The sequence below is a fragment of the Bubalus kerabau genome, chromosome 21 (assembly GCF_029407905.1).
Source record: "Bubalus kerabau isolate K-KA32 ecotype Philippines breed swamp buffalo chromosome 21, PCC_UOA_SB_1v2, whole genome shotgun sequence".
Lineage (NCBI taxonomy): Eukaryota > Metazoa > Chordata > Mammalia > Artiodactyla > Bovidae > Bubalus > Bubalus kerabau.
Genome location: NC_073644.1, coordinates 44,829,947 through 44,853,615, shown reverse-complemented (window position 1 = coordinate 44,853,615; position 23,669 = coordinate 44,829,947). Strand labels below are relative to the sequence as shown.

Below are 23,669 nucleotides of genomic sequence, written 5' to 3'. Positions count from 1 at the left end.
ACAGCTAACGCGGGAATTTCTGTTTGTTCTTCTGCGTGTGCCTTGTTTCTTCCTCTCATCCAAACAAAGTGTTGTATTTGTTTATTGAACTGTTGTTACTTCACGACATGTGCCTTATATTTTGGAATTTCGGATTTCTCTCTCCTGATGACGGAGAATGTTTGCTGTCAGCTACAGGATACGGTGGGCAGTTCCTACCCTTGAATTGGGGGGTTGTTGGGCTTTGAAGTTGCATCTGAACATACAGCTGTTTTAATGTTTTGAAAGAAGAGCAGGTGACACATCTCTGCACCTTGGGGAAGGTGGTGGAAAGGCCCGCGCTCCCTGGAGCCTGTAAGAGGGGACTTGAGCACAGGCCCCCAGGCCACCTCCCCACAGTCCTCCCCTCCTGAGTTGGTCTTTTTAGCCCCCTTCTCCCCAGACCTAGGGGCAGACTCGTTTTCCTGCCTGATTTGTACCAGTGCGGGTAGTCTTTGAGCATTTATCATGCTGCGCTTAGAGTTGAATGTAGGGTAAGAAGCACGGGGCATCGTAAAGCTCAGAGCCGACTCCAGCTGCAGCCGGGGACCTTTCACCGCTGTATCACTGTCCATACCGTCTGGAGCAGGCACCTGCTTTCCTCAGCTGTGTTCTGTCTTCACAATGTTGCTGGGCTTTGGGCTGGCTCCACCACCCTGCTCTGAGCACTCAGGAGCAAGTCTCTCGGTGGACATACCCGTTCCTTTTCTCGGGTATGTACCTGGGGGTGGTTTGGCTGCCAAACTTGATAAGAAGCTGCCAGCCCATTTTCCAGAGTGGCTGTGCAGTCTCCCTCTACCACTCCCCCCAACCCCAGTGTGTGGGAGAACCCAGGTGCCCTGCACCCTTGCTGGTATTTCTTGCAGTTTGAATTTGCATCTCTGTCAAGTCTGATAATGCTCATTTTTTTCATAGCACTTTCAGCATCTGTCTTTTTTGGTGTTCAGATCTTTTGCTCATTTATTTATTGGGTTATTTGTTTTCTAAGTTTTGAGAGTTCTTTGTATATTCCAGACAGATCCTTTCTCAGATATGCGATTTGCAAATGCCATTTCCCATTCTTTGATTTTCCTTTCATTGTCCTAACTGTGTTTTGAAGAGCGGAAGTTTTGAATCTTGATGTTCAATGTATTATTTTTTCACAAATGCCCTTTATCAGGTTGAGAAAGTCCCCTGAGTCTCCTGAGACCTTTTTGGAAATTAGAATTGAATGTTGGATTTTTTCAGATGCTTGTTCTGCATTTATGATTTTTTCTCTAGTCTTTTAATATGATGAATTGCATTTTTTTTAAGTAAGTACTGTTAATATTTTTAACAGGATATTTAAAAAATACACAAAAGCAAATGAACCATCATAAACCCACCACTCAGCTTTCACTTATCCACCCTCTAACACCTGAACTTTTGTGGGGGAGGCAGTAGAGTGCTTTAAGGCCATCCCAGGTGTCATTTATTTTAACTGTAAATCTTTCACAAGTCTGATATTATAATCTGCAGACAGAATGACATCTAAGGGTGCAGTGAGGTGTGATAATTTATGAAAGTTTAAGTGGTTAAATTCTTAAGACATTTTTTTTGCATGTTCTGTAATAAAGCTCATCTGTATAACTACTAAATTCACTTTCATCTGAATACTGACTACCAGATTAAAAGAAGCAATATCTTGCTTGTTTGCTTGTTTTCATCTTGCTAATGAGCACATTTCGTTGTTTGGGGTCAGCCTCAATGGTAACAAGAATATTGTAAAACTTCATGTTTTAAATTGGTTTGCAGTATCATTCAGAGGATCACATGGACATGAGTTGTGCTGTGTGTCTCCTCAGCCAGTGGTTCCAGGGTTATAGAAACCAGGAGCTAGAGGGCAGGTTGTGTGTTCATTCTTTTCATGTCAAGCATGAAAAAGTGTAGACCCAAGCTCTTGCAGATAGAGATGGTGTAGAGGCAGACTTTGTTGTCTTTCAGTCGATAAGTCGCGTCCTACTCTTTGCGACCCCATGGACTGCTGCGCGCCAGGCTCCCCTGTCCTTCACTGTCTCCTGGAGTTTGCTCAGATTCATGTTGATTGAGTCCATGATGCCATCCAACCATCTCATCTTCTGTCTCCCCCTTCTCCTCCTACCCGCAATCTTTCCCAGCATCAGGGTCTTTTCCAGTGAGTCAGCTCTTCACATCAGGTGGCCAGAGTATTGGAGCTTCAGCTGCAATTCAGACCTTGTAGGTTTTAAAAGTTCTTTTCCTAAATATCATCTAACATAGCTGTTTATTTTTTATTTTTATTTTTTTTACATAGAGCTGATGAGCAATGTTGTGATAGTTTCTGGTACATAGCAGAGGGGCTCAGCCATACACATGTCCATTCTCCCCCAAACTCCCCTCCTGTCCAAGCTGCCTCATAACACTGACATAGCTCTTTAACTTGCTGCAGAAGGGAAGTGGGAGAAATTTCTGGATTTTGTTCATTTTTAAAATCACCACGTATTGTCATATTGTGTGTTGGGCATTGTGGTGTAACCTTGCTGACACTCCACCTGTGAGGTGTATAGCCCCACAAATTATTAACCATGGAAGTGGCCCCTGATGAGGCTCATCTAAACAGTTAAGTGATTTGCTCAGTCACCTGCCTTGACAGTGTTAGGGCCCATCTACAGCTGGCCGACAGTCTTTTTTTTTTTTTTTCTTTGTCACAGGGCAGTTGTATCTTGCTTTCAATCACCAAATGCCTTTTTTTCTTTCTTTATTTTAAGTGGAAGGATAATTAAAATATTGTCTTGGTTTCTGCTATACATCAACATGGATCAGGCATGGGTATACATGTCCCCTCCCTCTTGAACCTCCTTCCCACCTCCTGCCCCATCCTACCCCACCAAGTTGTCACAGAGCACCAGTTTGAGTTCCCTGAGTCATATAGCAAATTCCCACTGGCTATCTGTTTTACATATGTTCGTGTATATATTTCCATGCTACTCTCCATTCACCACCCCCCATCTTCCTAAACCCCGACAGTCTTTATTATTGTGTTACTCCTTATTACTGTGCCTTTCCTGCCTGCCAGCTGTGACTGCCGTTCATTTATCACTAATTTAGGTCATCTGCCCTCCTGAAGGTTCTGGAGGATGTGAAGGTCATAGCACGTTCCAAGTATTTGGTGGGCAAAATCATTTTTGTCCGAGTAGCACCTGTCTGTCATGGGAATGTTGGAGGCACAGTATACCCTTTTTCTTTGTATTTTAACCCACTCGTGTGTAAGGGAGCCAGTTGTTGGAGCAGAGGTGGGAAGAGTGCTGTGTGATCCGATGTGTCTGGTTATCAAAGCGATCAGTCCAAACTCTTGTGGCTGGATTTATATTGAAATTTGTTCACAGCTTGGAAGTTGTATTCAGAGTCAGATTTGATATAAATTATTTTTACATTTACATCTATCAAGTTAGTTTTTGGTGGAAATAAACTTCAAGACTCAGGTAGATTCAGCGCTTCATTTCTGGGGATTGGTGGCAGTCTGGCCCTGGATTAGCTCGACTTTTGCATTTGGATTACATACAGAACAAAAGTATCACTGATCGAGTATTTGGGTTAGCATGACTGCAGGTGACACGTTTGCTCATGGAGGAACAAACCCCCATCTATAACGTATGTGAGTCCACACCTGCGAGCGCTCCGAGTGCCACATCTCTGACCTGCAGATGCTGCACAGACAACGAGGTTTTGGTACCTAATCGGAGAGCAGGTAGACATGCCCCTGCCTCTTTTATGTGCATACTTTAGGGAAATGTTTTTTTGAAATATTCATAGATTGAACTTTAGCTCAGTGTTGTTGTTGAGTCATGTCCGACTCTTTGTGACCCCACGGACTACAGCACCCCAGGTTTCCCTGTCCATCTCCCAGAGCTTGCTCAAACTCATGTCCATGGAGTCGGTGATACCATCCAACCATTTCATCTTCTGTTGTCCCCTTCTCCTCCTGCCTTCAGTCTTTCCCAGCATAGGGTCTTTTCCAGAGAGTCGGCTCTTCACATCATGTGGCCAAAGTATTGAAGCTTCAGCATCATTCCTTCCAGTCAATATTCAGGATTGATTTTAGCACATTATTCCAGCTTAAATTCAATTGTTAAATTAAATATGCTCTAGGACAGATTTATTCTTAGGAGTAAAGATCATTTCTAAGAACTTTAATATTCGAAGAAAAGATTTCTGATAAGCATTATAGTGTCAGAAATTGAAACTGGATATAGCAGGTGCTCAAGGAGCTACATCTGGAGCCTTTAATTCTTCACCCATCGCAGAGCGCCCACCACACCGTAGGACTTCAGTATACACTTGCTGAGATAAATCGTGATTTTTCTGGTCAAGCTGAATAAGGCCATAAAGCTAACTTGCACTAAAATAATGAAATGGTTTATTTTTAAATCAATTACTTGTTACTTTGAGAACTTTCAGATTTACACAAAAGTTGCACAGATGTCACAGTTAATTCCTCACCTTTAAGTGAGGAATTAACTGAGATAATTCCTTAACTCTTCACCTCCATTCAGCATTGTTAAAAGAGCAATTTGCTCTTCTTGTTCTCTCTACAGTTGTAATTAGATACACAACTTTAATATATACTTAACCTTCTTTGTTGCGCCTTTTAAGATGAAGTTGTCTCAGTTCAGTTCATTCGCTCAGTCGTGTCTGACTCTTTGCAACCCCATGAATCGCAGCACTACAGGCCTCCCTGTCCATCACCAACTCAGAGTTCACCCATGTCTAGACCTAATCATTAGGCTGTATCTCCTGAAAGCAAGGCCAGGCTCCTCTGACAGCAAGTTCAGAAAGAGTAACTTTGACACTGATCAGTTATGTAATATGTAGTTCATTGTCGGATCTCACCAGTCATCCAATAATACCAGTTATAGCAACTGTCTTGCCTTCCAGGCCCCTGCGCTGCGTTTAATTGTCTTGTCTCTTTAATTTGGAAAAAGTTCTCAGCCTGTATTATTCATTATAGAGAGTTTTGAGGAGTCAACTTGGTTTTATGTTTCCTCATGATTTAATTCAGGTTTTGCTTGCTTCTTCCTCCCTCCCTCCCTTTCCAGGGATGCTATGTTAAGTAATTCCCTGGTTTTCCCAGTGCTTGTCTCAGAAGGCACCCAATGTCAGTTCTCTGCTCTCAGTTAAAGTGTGATGCCTGCCAGCTTTCTCTACTTTAAGATTCTTTCCTTTTCCTTGTGTTGCTGGTAAGGGCAGTGATTTGACTCCAGGGATTTTCCATTCCCAGGCAAGCTTTACACACCTCTTGGCATTAGGGTGTGTTGATGACTCTCACCTGAATCAGTTAGGTTTCCTCGCTAGCTTTCTGCTTTTCAGAAGATTTTTCCCTTCCTCTCTGTCTGTTGGTTTATTTGTTAAAATGTGTTAAACCCCAAATGTTAAGGTAGCTCTTATAAAAATGATTAAATCTGTATGGTTTGTCTTGTTATCTTCCATTTTCTGATATAAAGGACTTGGGAAACAACAAAATTGGGCAAGTTTATTGTGGCCTTAGCATTATCAAGGGGAAGATGGAAGGGGAACAGACCATTGGCTTTTTCCTGTTTTAGCAGCCCTTCCTAGAGGCTGTGTGGGGATAGAAGGATGTGTTTGATGAAGCTTGGAGAAAGTTAGGGTGTATACAGGTATCAGCTCTCTCAGGTGCCAAGCTTCTCAGAGGTGCTGATAGGCTAATGATGTTGGGAATGTGTGTTGGGGTGGGGTAAAGTGCTCTTAAAGGACCCTCGTCCCCTCATGGGTGTCCAGACCACCTCCTCACGAACAGTTATGAGTGAACAGGCATTCTTCAGGAGCATGAGACTCCATTATCTGAGTTTGTTTGTTAATAAAAAGATTAGCAAACAGGCTTTGTGTTCTGGGACTTTATCTGTGTTTGGTTTGGAGGGCAAAAGGAAAAAAGAGGAAATGAAACACTGCGACTGCTGGTGGAGAAAAGCACCGGCGCCCCCAAGACTGGGGGCAGTTCATGGGAGGAGGAGATCTTTATCAGAAGGAGTAGGAAGTACTTCCTGGATGGTATTTGTGAGTAGGTGAGTTTCAACTGCAATGAGGAAAAAGGGGGCAGATGAGGAGCAGCTCAGGACGGTAGAGCTTGTGGCAGCTGCAGAAAAGAGCCCCCAGCGTGGGCTGTGGGGGGTGGGGTGCGTCCAGGTGGGTGGGGAGGGGAGGCCGGGTAGCCTGGTTTGAGTGAGGAGGCGAGTAGACAGTTGACCATTGTGATGGTGGAGGGCAGTGGTCTTCACACTTAACTACTGGATATCTTCTAAAAAAAATTTAGAAAACTCATGTTTTTTAAGTTTAAAGGTATTTTCAAAATGAAACTGTCATATCACTGTTAAAAATGGAATTTAAATAATATAGCACTTACATACACTATTAGCCATTTTCAAAAATCCAAGAATAAACTCTTCAAATTGCGGATTTTCCATTGTTCTTTGATCTATTTCCTTAACAAAATTTTACCTTAATATGTTTTTATGCTTGAAAGTTTTATTTATTACCCTGTCACATTTTTTTGGCACCAAAGATATAAGGAAAAATTTAAATTTTTAATTTCCTGTGGGCATAAAAATCTTTAAAACTTTGTTTTTGTTATTATTATTAATAGTTGATCCACCAGAATGTATTACAAATTATAATAAACACTTGGTAAACAAAATTTTATTGAATAAGCGTCTCAATAAAGTGGAGCTTTTAAAAAATAACTTATGTATTCATGGGTGAATATAATTTATTGCTTGAATGAAACTATATTTAGCATAAGTTTTACTTCTGATTTTCAGAGCTGTAAGCACAGAGAAATTTTGTTGATGTAGATAAATGGACGGAAAGAGTTTCGCTAGTAGTGCCACTAATTTTCTTGAATTTCTTCCAACTTACATGTCAAAAATCTGAAAATTATTTTTAATGAGCTATCAATCATTCAGTTATTTTTAAAGTAAAGGATTATGGAACAAATACGTGACTTGTGAAAGTAGGTATTGCAGCCTTCAGAGAGGTGGTACCTTAACGCTTGCGTCCGTGTGTCAGAGGGTCGCAGTGGAGGGTTTTTGCTTGGGGGCCATGCAGTCTTGAGCTCAGGGAGGTGGGAGATTGTGGATGGGAACACCTTGGGTCCACACCCTTCGTGTGTATCTGTGATGGAGCATTCCTGGAAGTAGGTCTGGAATAGCCCTTAAAGTTACCAGCTTGCCTTGCTCCTCGGGAAAACTTCATGTACCTCGCGTGTATGTGTGCTCGGTCGCTTCAGTCGTGTCTGACTGTTTGTGACCACGTGGACTGTAGCCTGCCAGGCTTCTCTGTCCATGGGATTCTCCAGGCAAGAATACTGGAGTGGGTTGCCATTTCCTTCTCCAGGGAATCTTCCCGACCCAGGGATCGAACCCATGTCTCTTAAGTCTGCTGCATTGGCAGGCAGGTTCTTTACCACTAGTGCCACCTGGGAAGCCCTGTTTCACCTTACGGGGTTCAGATACCTCAGTCTGTTCTAGGCAGACGGTATCAGAGCCTCTGGGTTAGGGTATTGGAAACTGAGAGGTATGGGAATACAGAAGACTTTTTAGAAGTCGAATTCACAGTTCTTAGCGACCGATTAGATAACGGGGGCAGGAAAAGGGCTTTGAAAAGCACCTGCAGGCCTCATGCCTGAGAACTCAGGTTCCTGGGGAAGTTCATTAGTGAGTCTGCAGGAGAAGCTGGTTTTGTATAAGACTAATTTGGACAGTTGGCTTTTCAGAAAACACATGACATGGAGGCAGAGACCCTGAAGGACCTGCAGCCCTGGACGCGGGGATCAGAGCAGGAGAATGTTGGGGTCCTTTGCATTGCGAGTGTGGTTGAAGCTGTGGGTTATCCAGGGGAGGAGAGGCGTGTGTGTGAACAGCATCTGTATGAGGACGGAGTGGGGGGAGAGAAACCACTTACACAAAAGGTTGTGAAAGAAGCAAGGATGGTCTAGGAAGGTGGGAAATACTCAAGATGGAGTACGTACTCCCAGAGAATCTAAGAACTAGAGAGGAGGCTATCGGGATGAGGGATGTTGAGTCCTGCCCCCAGGCCGCAGGTGGGAGGCCTCGCACCAAGGCCACAGAATCCCAGAAGCAAGGTCACCTTCAAGCTGGCTGAGCCTCTTTGTAACTGTTGCCAAAAGCCCCTGATGATCACCAACAAAACTTCCTGACTCCCAGCTAGGCAAAGATGCCCACTCCAGTGAACAGCCTACAGTGCCCCCAACCAATCATCTAACGCCAACCTTTCAGCAGGGATTTTCTTTATCTTCAGGCTCTGGTGCTCTCGGAATACCCTGAGCTTTGCTTCTTTCCAAATGAAAAAGATGGTTTTAATTAACAATTGATCATTTAAAATCACATTTAAATCACTTATTCATATAGTTGAATATGTCCACTGCTCAAACGAGGTAATGGTTGAATTTAACTGTGTTGTTGCCTAGAAAATCTCATAGGCAGGTTTTCCAGCCAGGTAGGAAGATTTTGCAAAGTCTTTGAAATGTAGAAGGCCAGGTTGATCCGGGCCCCTCTTCTTCCTCCCGCCTCACTTCTGTGTGAACCCTGTGCCCTGAAGGTCTTCTCATCTGTCTTGATGTGACTTGGTTTTCCTTGACACCCTGTCCCCAGGCTTCTTGGCTTAGGCCACTCTTCCACCCTCTGTCCTGTGGGGCAGCCCCGTGTCCTCCCAGGACTTGCTCTCGGGGCACACCTAGCAGTGTAAAGTGAGGAGGACGTTGTGTGTGTGCTCTTTGTAGCATGTTTTTGTCTGTGTCTGTGCACACCTGTGCTCATAGACGCTTCTGTGTGTACACACTCTGTCTAGGTTTTGTATGTGTGTTCTCTGTTAAGTGCCTGACACTCAAAGTAAACAGGAGACAGCATCCTGCTTCCTGGTTGAATGAGATGAGTGAAGACATTTAAAACTCAGGGAAACCATGCTGAGGTTGTCTCAGAAACACGTGAATTGTAGCTTTGAGGGAATATTGATGTCCTAGCTTGACACTCAGAGAAGGCAATGGCACCCCACTCCAGTACTCTTGCCTGGAAAATCCCACGGACGGAGGAGCCTGGTAGGCTGCAGTCCATGGGGTCGCTAAGAGTTGGACACGACTGAACGACTTCCCTTTCACTCTTCACTTTCCTGCATTGGAGAAGGAAATGGCAGCCCACCCCAGTGTTCTTGCCTGGAGAATCCCAGGGACGGGGGAGCCTGGTGGGCTTCTGTCTATGGGGTTGCACAGAGTCGGACACGACTGAAGCGACTTAGCAGCAGCAGCTTGACACTGTGTTAGGTGTGTGATAGATGTTATCTTTGTGTGTCTGAAAGTCTTGACAACAAACACGTGTTTGTGTGAGGAAATGCAGCCAAGTTGTGAATGACCTGCACAAGTTCACAGGCAGAGTTCACGAGGAGCAGGACCTGAGATTTGGACTCAGATTTGTCTTAACTTTATTTTTATTTTTTAATTTTTTTAATTTTATTTTATTTTTAAATTTTACATAATTGTATTAGTTTTGCCAAATATCAAAACGAATCCGCCAGAGGCATACATGTGATTTGTCTTAACTTTAAAGAGCCTCTGTCCTTGTCACGTCACTCTCTCTCGCTGTAACCATGTAGGGACTAATCATCTTTAACATTTCAAATGGGTCAAGCTTTAAAATTTTTAAGTTTTAAGACATCATTTTCCTTGAATTTAAAAACGGCTGGAAGTTGGGGTGTTGGTTCCTGTGGTTTGGGTTTCTGCTGGTGCCCAAGTGGGGCTGGAGCAGACGGAGCCTTCCTTACCTGCAGGGGTGTCGACGGCCACCTCTGCTGTGTGGCCCCTTAGATTCACACACGGGGAGGGATTCACTTTTATAAGTAACAAGATGAAGGCCCTTGTCTTAGCGCTTCTTTCTCTTGTCCCCCTTTCCTGGATGTTCTCTTTGTTTACACTGTAACACATTTGATTCTGGTCTGATTTGAACTAGAAGGATCTGTTGACTCTGACTTGAGGCAAGATGTGCTAACCCTTAAGGATAAGGGCTTCAGTTCATATCCGAGGTTTCTTTTCCCGTAAGGAATTCTGTTAGAATTCACTAAGAAACACAAGTTTTTGTTGACACTTGTATCATTTAGCTTCTTCATGGAAGCTTTATTTTATAATTAAATATTAAATTTTGAGAAATGAAGGTTTCCTGCACAAGTGTAGGAATTCTGTCTCATGTTGACCATTCAGGTCATCATTTTTCCTTTCCATGCTGGTCCCCTTTCAGCTACCCAGGATGGGTTTACAGGGGAAGAGGAGCCTTGGGATTTGGGGAGTATAGATACAATTTGAAAAAACATTTCAGAATGATCATTGTTTTCATTGCTTTTCAGTCATTTTGACATTTCAAATGACATTAAAAGCCAACATGATTTTTTCACTTCATCAGTGGAGGAAGTTGGATGTTTAAAGCAGTGAGCACTGTAAGGGGCTATTACTGTGTAATGTCCAAGAATCCAGAATCAAGTAAGTGATCCAGAAAGGAGGGGCGGCCTTGGAGCACAACACAGGTCAGGTGATGAAAGATCCTTCTCCTCTCCTGAGATGCTCCTTGTCTGTTTTGTCTGATGATTAACACAGCCACTCTGGCTTTCTTGTGCTGTGTCATGTTTTATGTCTTTTTTTCTTAATCCTTTTCTTTTCAACCCATGGGTTGAAATTTGGACTTTAAAAATACATCTCTGATAGACAGACTATAGTTGAGTAACATCTGTAGTTTTTACCTTGTTACTAGTTTGTGATTCTCTACCTTTTGACTTATAATGTTTAGTCTGTTTATAAGTAATATAATTATTGATCTGATTGCATATTTCTCTTCATGTCTTTTTTTCTCTGTTGCTCCTTTTGTGAGTTTCTTTGGGGATATTAACTATTTTTTAGCATTCTATTTTAATTCCCAGTTGGCTTTCTAGCCATCCTTTCTTGCATGTTTCACATTGGAATTGGAAGTATTAGTCGCACAGTTGTGTCTGACTCTTTGCAACCCCGTAGACTGTAGCCCACTAAGCTCCTGTGTCCCTGGAATTCTCCAGGCAAGAATACTGGAGTGGGTAGCCATTCCCTTCTCCAGGGGATCTTCCTGACCCAGGGATTGAACCCAGGTTTCCTGCATTGGAGGCAGACTCTTTACTGTCTGAGCCAGGGCTCCTAAGGATTGTAATTGGCATCTTTAATCTACCATAATCTATTTAAAATTAATGTACTGCTTTGCATAAGCTATTCACAGTCCTGTAGCAGTATAGCTGCGTTCACGCTCTGTGTTCTGTCTTTTTTATCTAGGATGCTATTGACTGTACCGTCATTTATGCTGTAGGATTTCTCTTTAGTGGTGAAAGCTTTATTGATTAATCTGTGTGCTTCTTCTACTTGTCACCTGCGGCAGGCGTTTGCAGGATGGCTAGGTAAAGACTGAAGTATGCAGTCTGTAGCCACAGTAATTAGATCATTGCTGCCTCCATAAAGAGGAGACCCAGAGCCACTTAGTCCAGTCAGGAGTTGATGAGGAAGTCCTAACCCTGGAGAGGATGTTCAGGCAGGGGACGTCCACCAGTGCTGGCAGGAGGCTGCAGCGCTGGGGAGCGTATGTCTGCCCCAGCGCCCTGCTGGGGCACAGCACTCCCTTCCATGTAGAGACGATCCTCAACCACGATGTGAAGATAGACAGAAATACAAGTAGAGGAAGAATATGGTTTGTTACCCTCTTGGTGTTTCTCAAATATAGTTGTTCAACAATCTGTGTTTAAGCCTGTTGGGGGTATTTATTAAAAACGATCGCTTCTGAGTCTCACTCCACACCTGCACAGTCAGGGTCTGAGTATGAGATGTGGGGGGTCTGCCTTTTAGGGTGAGCTCTCCAGGCTTGTCCTAAACACAGCCGTGCGTGACTGTCATGGTTCTGGCACTCTAACCAACAGCCCCTGCCTTTTTAGGGACCAGAACCTGCAATGTCCATGTTTATCTTTAAGATTGACAGGTGTGCAACTGATGAAACAGTTTGGTCATAGTCATAGAATTCTAGAGCCTGCATAAAGGCACCTTCCAGGTCATGCCAGCCAACAATCCTAGAGGAGGAAACAGGCCAAATAATAGTGTCTGGGTGGTTTTACAACTGATTCATAACGCATGAGGTACTTTGCTGTAACTCGTAGATCAGAATAACCAGGTAAAATCTTTCTGTGTGTAAGAAGTTATTTTCAGTCCAGTTTGACAGTGTCTACCTTTTAATTGGGGGTGTTTAGAGTGTTTGCACTTACTGTGATTACTGGTATGGTTTGATTTTCCTCTTATATTACTATTTCCTGTTTGTCCCATGTATTTTTTCTTCCTTTCATCCTCTTTTTTGTCTGAGTATTTTCTGTGATTCCATTTAATGACCTTTATTGGCTTACTTGCTGTATGTTTCAGGTGGGGTTTTTTGGTGTTTAATAGCTGCTGCAAAGTTTATAGTTCGTGTGATCCTCTGCCTCATTACCGTCAGTCTTCATGTATATGTATACAGTATACCTCCCCCTTTTTCTGCCTTTGTGCTGTTGTAATCTTATGTTTTGGGCTTCCCAGGTAAAGAACCTGCCAGTGCTGCAGATGCAGGAGACCTGGGTAAGCCCCTGGGTCAGGACGATCCCCTGGAGGAGGAAATGGCAACCCATTCCAATATTCTTGCCTGGAAAATTCTATGGACAGAGGACCCTGGGGGGGCTACAATCCATGTGGTCACAAAAGAGTTAGACACAACGTAGCAACTGAGTACACACAGTCATATATTTTACTTCTACACATATTATAAACTTCACAGTAAATTTTTTCTCTTTATTTTACAGTGCATAGTTTTTCCCTTAGCAATTATCTTTAAAGAGTGTGTTTTTTTCCCCAAGAAGAAGAGGCGTTTGTGTTTGCCCACATATTCACCGTTTCTGATAGTCTTCATTCATTTGTGTAGGTTCAGATTTCCATCTGGTGTAATTTTATTTTTGCTTCAAGGACTTCCAGTATTTCTTGTAAGTTTGCTGATACTGATGCCTGTCAGCTTTTGTATGTCAGAAAAAGTCTTTATTTCACCTTTATGTTCAGTTCAGTTCAGTCACTCAGTCGTGTCCAACTCTTTGCGACCCATGAACCACAGCACGCCAGGCCTCCCTGTCCATCACCAACTCCCAGAGTTCACCCAAACCCATGTCCATTGAGTCGGCGAAGCCATCCAACCATCTCATCCTCTGTTGTCCCCGTCTCCTCCTGCCCTCAATCTTTCCCAGCATCAGGGTCTTTTCAAATGAGTCAGCTCTTCGCATCAGGTGGCCAAAGTATTGGAGTCTCAGCTTCAACATCAGACCTACCAATGAACACCCAGGACTGATCTCCTTTAGGATGGACTGGTTGGATCTCTTTGCAGTCCAAGGAATTCTCAAGAGTCTTCTCCAACACCACAGTTCAAAAGCATCAATTCTTCGGCACTCAGCTTTCTTCTCAGTCCAACTCTCACATCCATACATGACCACTGGAAAAACCATAGCCTTGACTAGATGGACCTTTGTTGGCAAAGTAACGTCTCTGCTTTTTAATATGCTGTCTAGGTTGGTCATAACTTTCCTTCCAAGGAGTAAGCGTAAAATCACCATCTGCAGTGATTTTGGAGCCCAGAAAAATAAAGTCAGCCACTGTTTCCACTGTTTCCCCATCTATTTGCCATGAAGTGATGGGACCGGATGCCATGATCTTCATTTTCTGAATGTTGAGCTTTAAGCCAACTTTTTCACTTTCTTCTTTCACTTTCATCAAGAGGCTCTGTATGTTCAAGAGGCATGAATTTCAAAGATATCTGAACGATTTCTGTGTAATAGGTCTAGAGGTGTAGGTTGGCTTTTTCGCTTTCAATCCCTTGCAGACCTGCTCTGCTGTCTCTGGCTTGTGTTCTTTCTGATGAGAAGGATGCTGTAGTTCTAGTCTTTGTTCTTCTCTATATAGTGTGAGTTCCCTGACTGTCTGGCAGAATTAGCTCTGTCGGTGTCTGACACTTCGTTTATTTACACGTTGTCAGTGATCTGGTTGAACGTGTGGGTTCTCAGGTCTGTGGGATCACTCCTTTCTGGTCACTCTTGTTCGTTGGTCACACGACTGAGCATCTGCGGCCTCTGAGCCCTGTGCTTCTCGGGGCGGTTAGAACGCACCCATCAAAGGAGGAGAGGAAGCCCCTCGTCATCCGTGGCCTCTGACCCAGCTTCTCCTGTGGCTGTTTGTCCTCCAGATGCAGCGAGGGGCGGGCTGACCTGTGCTGCCTGGGAGGCCTGGGCGCCTCTCTGTGTGCAGTTGTATGAGGAGTGTTCTCATGTCTCTGATAGTTGGTGTGGATGACTGCAGCTCAGAGTCTGATGTGATTGTTGTACCTTCAGCCCTGGACTTTGTCTCACAAGATGACATGCTGACGCCGCTGGGAAGACTGGACAAGTATGCTGCGAGTGAGAACGTATTTAACAGGTACGTGCATGTGCTCTCCACTGGGGGAGGCGGGAGGGTGGCTTTTATTGCACGAATTTCAGTTCACAGAAGTACCCAGTTTAAAGCAGGTGTCACTGCCACGGGCAGTGAGAGTCACCCAGCTTCACTGCTGGTTACAGCTGTGGCCACCTTTACACTCGTTACTCCTCTGTCCTGTAAGAAAACGCACTGTTTCTTGGCTTTTTGGCAAAAAGCAACCAAAAAACCCCACTACTTTTTTGCTGTTAAGCATCATTTTGCCGTTCATGTGAAGTGGCTACTGAGGAATCTGTTATTCCTCCAGCAGGGGGCGGTGTGTCCCTGCCGTGGACCAGGTGGCTGGCTGGCGGGGGCATGGGGCATGGCAGGGACGTGCGCTCACTCTCCCCAGTTGCACTGTTTCTCCACCTGCAGCCCCCAGACCACCTGGGAAATTCCCAGTTTCTCTGGGAAATTGGAAAGTCTTTCTAGCATCTTCTGAGTGTAGATGTATGAAACTCATTTAATCAAATATGTAAAGATAACATTTTATATATGAAAAATAATTATACTTTTCCCCTATGATAATTGAAGGTATTAACAGTTACTTGAAACAAATTTTCAGTGACCTTAGGAATTTGTCTGATAAAGGTGAAACATTCTGATAAATGTTCAGTCTCATCTTAATTAAAATAAAATCCATACCAGCATTTGTCACTTAGAAAATTGTCACTTATAAGATGTGTTAAGAAAAACTTTTGAAATCTGTATGGATTCTGGCTTTCAAATTCTGAATACTAACTGTTGGATGCCACTGACCGTGGTATAATCTTCTTCTGTGCAGACAGATGGTGGCCCGGAGTCTGCTGGACACGCTGAGGGAAGTGTGTGATGATGAAAGAGAGTGCATTGCCGTTCTGGAGAGAATCAGCAGATTAGCTGATGACTCAGGTGTGTGTTTACGCAGGGGAAGGTTTCTTTTATCAAATTTAAGTTTCTAAAAACTAATGAAAAACTTAAGTGTAACATGAGGTTTCTTGGAAATATTTCCTAAGGAAATTATCTAACCCAGGAGTAACAAGAAGATAAAAAACCTGTTACTAAGATCCAGACATTTTATATACCAGGCCCATTTAGTTTGACTTTGGACATTTTTCAGAAGAATCTAAGAACATTGTTTTGCATCATGTACATTCAGAATAACTCATTACTGTAATAAAAATTTTAAACTTTTTTGAATAAGTAAAAAGGGATGGAGTGGGGTGTAAAACTTTGTCAAAAAATGCATTCTTACTTAAAAAATGTTATTCATTGTAAAACTAAAGCTGTTTGTCTCTAAAGTGCAGATAGGAGGAGAGTCTGCTTAAGAGGTAAACTTGTTTTGAGACTTAGAATACAGTTTATTACGTTTTTAAAAAATACTTTTCACTGAGGCAAAACATACATAAAATTTACCATTTTAACCTGATATTGCTTTGAGCATATTCCTATATTTGATTTTAGAAACAATTCAGAAATAAAATTTTTTCTTAAATCCATGATCTCTTTATTGAAGTGGGTTATTTTTCCATTTCTATCAAACTTTCTGGCATGTCAGCATTCTCATCCTTTAATTTTTAGATGAGCTCATTTTTTGGTGAGCGTCTCTTGTTATGGGAATATGTTTACTGTTCACATCAGCATTACTTAGATAGTTTCATTTTCCTGTAGAAAAAAAAGTTAGTAAGCTCACTAATATTCTATTACTATCTCATATGATGTTCTGTGTAATTGCTCATGTATATGCATGTTCCAAAGTGGTTTTAGGGGAGTGTCATTGCTGGCACCCCACTCCAGTCCTCTTGCCTGGAAAATCCATGGACGGAGGAGCCTGGTAGGCTGCAGTCCATGGGGTCGCTAAGAGTCGGACACGACTGAGCGACTTCACTTTCACTTTTCTCTTTCATGCATTGGAGAAGGAAATGGCAACCCACTCCAGTGTTCTTGCCTGGAGAATCCCAGGGACGGCGGAGCCTGGTGGGCTGCCGTCTATGGGGTCGCACAGAGTCGGACACGACTGAAGCGACTTAGCTTAGCTTCATCATTATTTTTACTTAAGTTTATTTTTGATTTGGCAGAGATAAACAATTTAACTTAAAATTTTGATACTGTTGCATTCCATTGTATTTATTCCTTTCTTAGTAGAGACCTAGATATTTTTTAAGGCAGAATTTGTATTTCTTCTGCCTGTTTACCAACTGCACTGCTATTTTTTAATATGTGAAAGTGAAAGTGTTAGTTGCTCAGTCGTATCCGACCCTTTGCAACCCCATGGACTGGAGCCCGCCAGGCTCCTCTGTTCATGGGATTTCACAGGCAAGAATACTGGAGTGGCTAGCCATTCCCTTCTCCTGTATGTGTTCTAAAATGTATCTCAAGTTGTTGAGTTCCTGCTGAATATCTCTGCTGACATTTATACTTTGGATACGTGTAAACAGTATATACTCTATGCCAGGTTCTAGATTGAATGTTAGAGCCATTACCAAGATGAATAAGAATTCCTGTCATCAAATTAACAGTTGAGTGAGTGCAGCTGACGTACTAACAGTAAGCTGTAACAGGGAGGATTGGGGCTGGCTTCCGACAGCTGGTGGCATCTGAGCTGGGTCTGATGGTACAGAGGGAAGAGGAAAAGAGAGGTGTAGGAGTCTGGGGAACTTAGGACACTGGCCCATTTGGTCAACAGTGGGTTTACTTGTCCTGCAGTTTAGAAAAACTAGGCTTAAGCGAGGGGGCTGAGGGCTAGATTGTAAAGATTTATACTGTTCTGGGCCTGAGAGTTCACACTGCTTGTGATTTGAAACAGTAATGCAGAGAGCATTGACTTGAGGAGAAGCTGGGTTGGCAGGAAGGTCTGCTGGGCAGCTCCTCTGACTGTTAGGAGTCGTCTGGGAGCAGTGTCAGGGTCGGAGGGTTGTCAGAGCCACGCTATCGCAGCCTCCTTGAGTTTGAGGGTTCTAGTCTCTCTGTCAGATGTCAGGAAGTTTTGTTCTTAATATTTTTAATGTTACGTTTCCTCTACCTCAGACTCCTATTTTTTAAGCTTTCTTTTGTCTAAGTAGATGTTTTATTGTTGATGTTCAGTTGCTCAGTCGTGTCTGGCTCTTTGTGACCCCATGGACTGCAGCACACCAGGCTTCCCTGTCCTTCACCATCTCCCAGAGCTTGCTCAAACTCATGTCTATTGAGTCAGTGATGCCATCCAACCATCTCATCCTCTGTCATCCCCTTCTCCTGCTCTCAATCTTTCCCAGCATCAGGGTCTTTTCAAATTAGTCAGTTCTTTGCATCAGGTGTCCAGGGTATTGGAGTTTCAGCTTCAGTCCTTCCAATGAATATTCAGGACTGATTTCCTTTAGGATGGACTGGTTGGATCTCCTTGCAGTCCAAGGGACTCTCAAGAGTCTTCTCCAACACCATAGTTCAAAAGCATCGATTTTTCAGCTCTCAGCTTTCTTTATAGTCCAGCTCTCACATCCGCACATGACTACTGGAAAAACCATAGCTTTGACTATATGGACCTTTGTCAGCAAAATGTTTTATACATTTTATACATGGTTCAAAATACGGAACTCCTATTAGATAGATACATCTTTTGTCCATAATGAAGTCTTTGTAAAGTGAAATTCGCTGGTCTTCGTTTGGGGATTTTATTTGCCTTGAAGGGCTTCCCACCTCAAGATTCAACTTTTTTTTTTTTTTTTTTTTTTTTGACCTTGCCGTACAGCTTACAAGATCTTATTTCCCCAATCAGGGATTGAACCTGTGCCCCTCTGCAGTGGAAGTGCATACTCCTAACCTCTGGACCACCAGGAAAATCCCTTAAAATCTTGTCTTTTAGTGCTTTTGATCTTTTTTTTTTTTTTTAAATTTGGATCTCTGATTCACCTAGAATTTATAGAGAGAGAGCAGTGTAGGAGTCTCACCTTTTTTCCTCATATAACCAGCTTGCTTTCTTACCGTTACTCAGGGGACAGTTGGTCTTTTTGAAATGCTGTCACATTTAAATTTGCCATATGCACTTGGGTCTTTTCAGATTTTTTTTTGGTTATTTTCAATCTGTCGGTCTCCTTTAGCATTTGCTGACCCTCTATTGTCATAGTTAAGTCTGAGTACAAACCCTGCACTCACTGGCTGCATTCAGGTTAGGAGCCAGTCCTTACAGCCTGTCTGGGGGCTCTGAGAGAGCAGAGTTTGTGGGTGATGCCGTATACAGTTGACCTGAACTCAGGTGGAAGTCCTCACAAGGAGTGACCGCAGGCTCCAGGCAGGCTCTGAAGACAGAATCTGGGAGGGGGTGACCTTGCCGTGACTGTGAAGAGCATCACAGAGCGGAGCGCGTTCCCTGAGCGCTCACAATGCCGGGAGGAGAGTCTGGGGCTCTTCTGGGGGCCCTCCTGACTGCCCGCCTGGCGAGAACCCCATGCGGGGAGGACGCATCCACTCACCTTCCTGTCGTTCCTGCAGAGCCGACCGTGAGGGCAGAGCTGATGGAGCAGGTGCCTCACATTGCCTTGTTCTGCCAAGAAAACCGGCCAGCAATCCCGTACGCCTTTTCAAAGTACTTGCTGCCCATTGTGGTTCGCTATCTCGCAGATCAGAATAACCAGGTAGGAGGGCCCTGTCCAAGTTCCCACAGAAATGTGTGCCATCTGGTGGTCTGCTTAGAGTGTTCCTTCCACTTAGACCTGGTCATTCGGTTTCTCAGAATGACAAAATGACATCTCAGAGAAGATGGGGAGAGCCTAGGAGATGGCCTTAGTGCCGCAACGGGCAGCGCCAGTGGCTGTTGCTCACCTGCCGCCCTTCCAGGCGGCCCCCAGAAGTTTGTCACAGGGAGACCTCTTTTCCAGGAGTGGCTTTTCTGTTCCCCTTGATCTGTTACGACACAGTCTGCCAAGTTCTGTCTTTGCAGAGCAGCCACCAGTTTTTATCTGCAAAGTTGTGCCAGTTGTGAACCTTTGGTTGGATGAGGAGTCTGCACATTTGTGAACTTCATGCCGTAGGGTTTCATCATACTGTGCATGTGCCTTGTTGATGTGTTTGTTTTTTCCCAGGTAAGAAAAACGAGCCAGGCAGCTTTGCTGGCCCTGCTGGAGCAGGAGCTGATCGAGCGCGTCGATGTGGAGACCAAGGTGTGCCCTGTCCTCGTGGAGCTGACGGCCCCCGACAGCAACGACGACGTGAAGACGGAGGCCGTGGCCGTAAGTAGAGCTCAGTTTCTCAGTTCAGGGAGATGAGCTAGTGTGTGACCATAGGAGGTGACGTTAGACACGATGCCATATTACATGTGGTAGGGTGGGTACGTGTTGGGTATCAGAGAAGCCACGGGTCAGAGGGCAGAGGTATCTTTCCTGGAGGGCTTGTGCTGCATGGAGCTCCTGGGATGATGATTCTTGCTAGGCTCAGAGAGGCCAGGATGCACGGCAAGAGAATAGTGAATCAGCTGTGAATTCATCTCATCAAAAGGAAAAAGTAAGATGGCAAAGATAGCCAGGATCCTTTTAAAAATCCTGTATTGAATGAAGACGCGTTTGAGCTCCTTGAGTTGCTGTTGAGCACTTTTCTAGGCACTGTGAGTGCACAGTAAGAAAAGAGAGTGATGCTGCCTGTTGCTCCTGTCCTTGATGGCATGCTCTTTGCAGGGAGGAATATATGATATGTTACGATTACTAGAAAAACACGCAGATTAAGTTGTCATGCACATAATAAAGTCAAATATGGTGAGTTTTCTGGTTTTTGGACATGGTTAGCAAATAGTTTGATTACTTGAGAGCCATCTCAAGTTGGGCTTGAGTTACATGGGTAGTATGTTGTCATTCACATCTGTGGTTCCTCAGTTTAAAAAGTAAGAATTCTTAAAATAGAAAAGTGATCAATCCATCTGAAAACTAATTTAAATTATTTAGGTAGTGAGAATTTCCTGTTTAAACCTAATACAATGGCGTTTGTGTTGATATGAAAGAAAATTACACTAGAAATAATTTAATAGTGCTTCTGGGTCTTTTGTAGGATGAATTATATTTTCTCTCTAGTGCCTTTCATTGGAAGTTCCATTATTTTATTTTTAGATACTTAGGTACCAGTTAATAATGAATTTAAATAGTTTCCAGTAATTGCATTTTTATTGGAGTGAAATTCACATAACATAAAGTCGATCATGGTAAAGTTCACAATTGAGAAGCATTTAGTACATTCATGGTGTTGTATCACCTCTGTCAAGTTCCACATCATAGATTTTTTTTTTTTTAATTTCACAAACTTCTCAAGAAAAAGGAAATCGATTTTGGTGTAACCGTTGGTTTATATTGAGCAGAGTTTAACTTGCTGTGTTACAATTTTTGATGTGATTTAGGAGTAGTAAAACATTGTAATTATAACAAGGCTACACCCAGTGCTAGTGAGAAGCGTGTGCTCCTCTCACAAGTGGTTTGCGTTTATTCCGTTATGTTTTGCGTTTCCTGTCTTCCCGGTTGTTTTGTTTTGGGAATAATTCATCCTAAGAATTTAATTATGCCAGATTGGTGATGCTGTGTATCTTTGCGTCATTAGCTTGGGCTTGGAGATGCCTGGGAACAGTCTGGAGTCAAGAAACCACGCTGCTTTAGGGGATGGGGGTGTCATTGTGCCCCCCCTGCTCCGCCCCGCTCTGAGTGTCGTGGGTCTGATAGGGATGGGCCAGCCTGACTGACTGTGGGCACAGAGATCTTGCCATTTGTTTAGGTCTTTCCCTCATCTCCTCAGTGTTTGGTAGTTTTCAATAGATCATGTATGTACTGTGTTAAATTTCATGTTTGTTTGTTTTTCATTATTGTGAATATTATACATTTTCGGTTGTTCGTTGATAATTTATAGAAATACATTTTTTTTTTCATTCTGTCCTGTGCTCTGCAAACCTCCTTAAGCTCACTTGTTTGTTGCAGTGGCTTCTTGGTAGGTTCCTCGCTATGTGGTCTGTAGACAGTCGTGCACATATAGGTAGAGTCCCCTTTCTATCCAGTCCGTGGCCTGTCCTCCTAGTATTTGCCTGGTCCGGGGGTGGACGTAATATATAATGACGACAGACCGTCAGATTTCCTTATATTCTAACTCTGGGGGGAAGGTATTCAAATGCATTGAGCTGATTTTCAAACAGTCCTCACTTTGCCTGGAATGGTGTTATCCAATTCCTGTGCATCTCAGACCTCTGTCCATGCCTTCCTGGAGCCCTGGTTTTGCAGAGTAAGCCCGTGGTCTCCCCGTTTGCGAGTTTCAGGCAGCGGGTGCTTTGCACATCGAGGGCTGGCTGTGTGCAGGCTTTCCTTGGCAGTACAGGTGCCCTGCGTCTAGACCCTTCTTGTGGGTGGATGGTCTTTCCTTTGAGCAATCACCATTTATTCTCTTATCAGGGAAATGTAGGAGTTCTTTTCTTTGTTTTTTTACTTTTATTGGGCAAAATGATTAATAAGGTTGAAACTATAGGTAAAAATGCAATTTTTAGGATTTTCTCTGGGTTTATTGTACCTTTAATAATCACTGGGCTGATTCTGTTGGTAGTAGTTAATACCTGTTTTTCTGTCTTCAGCTTGGACAAATAGGATGAATTTTTTTGTGATGTATAAGGACATCATGTCATTTTTTATACTTCCTTAAGTTACATACTTTTAATAAATTGGCAGCAGTCTTGGTTTGAAGGTGCATCCAGTATGTCTGCGCTCTCATTTATTGTAGATCATGTGCAAAATGGCCCCCATGGTTGGCAAGGACATCACGGAGCGTTTGATCCTCCCTCGGTTTTGTGAGATGTGCTGTGACTGCAGGATGTTTCACGTTCGAAAGGTACTGTGCTGGCGGTGGTGGGATACGGGGGTCTTCTCGTGGCTACTGTATGATCTGTGGAATTGAAAAGATTGTTTTTAAAGAACACTGTAATATTTTGAAATGTCAATGATGCTTTCATTGTCAGGTCTGTGCTGCCAATTTTGGAGATATTTGCAGCGTCGTCGGCCAGCAAGCTACTGAGGAGATGTTGGTAAGGCCTGCAGACAGGAACCGAGGAGAAAGCAGTGCTTCACAGAGCAGCACCTGAAGTTTGAAATACATACAGTGGCCCCCAAATTGCATTAACATAGTTCCAGAAAGATAGTATGACTTTGAGAGTTTAAGTTTCTGTAACCTGGGTGTTTGTATTGTGTTGTGTTTAAGGACAGTTTGTTAAAAGTGCAGATGTGTTAAGAACCATCAATCCCTTTTTAACTCCCATTTCTATAAAATCAGTTCTTATTTATTCAAATGAATCTTTCATTTTATTGCAATCCTAGAGTATTTTAGTGACCAATTAGATTTACAGCAGGTGATTTTTAAATGGTTAGTTCATGGGATGTAAGGGCTTAAAGTACAAGTTAATGTGCTCGAAGAGTTTTGGAAACCACCTATTATGCAGAGAGTCATTAAGTACAAACTTGAGCTGTATTTGTCAGGAGTATCTTTGCTTTTCCATAGTCATAGTGGAATGAATTGGGTGTGATTTATTTAAAGCTACTAATAGCTAATATTAAATGAGCCTTCTAAATTTTGTTAAGCTAATGTTTTAAATGCTGGGAAAGTGAGAAATGAAGTAAAAGTAACAACGGAAACCTGCGTGTGTCTGCCTAACAACCGGGGCCCCTCTCGCCCAGCTGCCCAGGTTTTTCCAGCTCTGCTCGGACAACGTGTGGGGCGTCCGCAAGGCCTGCGCGGAGTGCTTCATGGCTGTTTCATGTGCCACGTGTCAAGAGATTCGACGGACTAAACTGTCAGCGCTCTTTATTAATTTGATCAGTGATCCTTCACGTTGGGTAGGGCTTTGTTTAATTATCATTTTTGTAAAACAGTGCATGTTATAGAAAATATGATTTTAATCCCATAATTTAAGAAATAATTTATCAGTTATGTTACTGCTGATACTTCTGGGAGTAGACAATGGACTACTATATTAACTTTTGTTTTTTTTAAACCGGACAAAATTTCGATTCCATGCAAATATTTTGTAGGGCCTCATATTCACATCCTCACAGTTTGGATATTCAAGCCAAGATTAAAAAGCTTAAAAGTGAAAAGGAGAAAATGACTGAAGGGGAAT

The 23,669-nt window shown here is 43.1% G+C and overlaps 1 protein-coding gene across 4 annotated transcripts in view; it reads left to right on the top strand.

Annotated features, from left to right (window-relative positions):
* Window positions 1-23,669, top strand: part of PPP4R1 (protein phosphatase 4 regulatory subunit 1) — a 48,775-nt gene that overhangs the window by 4,577 nt on the left and 20,529 nt on the right. For 3 of the 4 annotated variants that reach the window (XM_055558986.1, XM_055558984.1, XM_055558983.1), the window contains exons 3-9: window positions 14,416-14,551; window positions 15,375-15,481; window positions 19,037-19,179; window positions 19,627-19,773; window positions 22,280-22,387; window positions 22,515-22,580; window positions 23,227-23,385. In XM_055558986.1, coding sequence (XP_055414961.1) covers window positions 14,416-14,551; window positions 15,375-15,481; window positions 19,037-19,179; window positions 19,627-19,773; window positions 22,280-22,387; window positions 22,515-22,580; window positions 23,227-23,385 — 866 coding nt within the window. The remainder of the gene's footprint in view (window positions 1-14,415; window positions 14,552-15,374; window positions 15,482-19,036; window positions 19,180-19,626; window positions 19,774-22,279; window positions 22,388-22,514; window positions 22,581-23,226; window positions 23,386-23,669) is intronic. The other variant, XM_055558987.1, reaches the window with a different exon arrangement.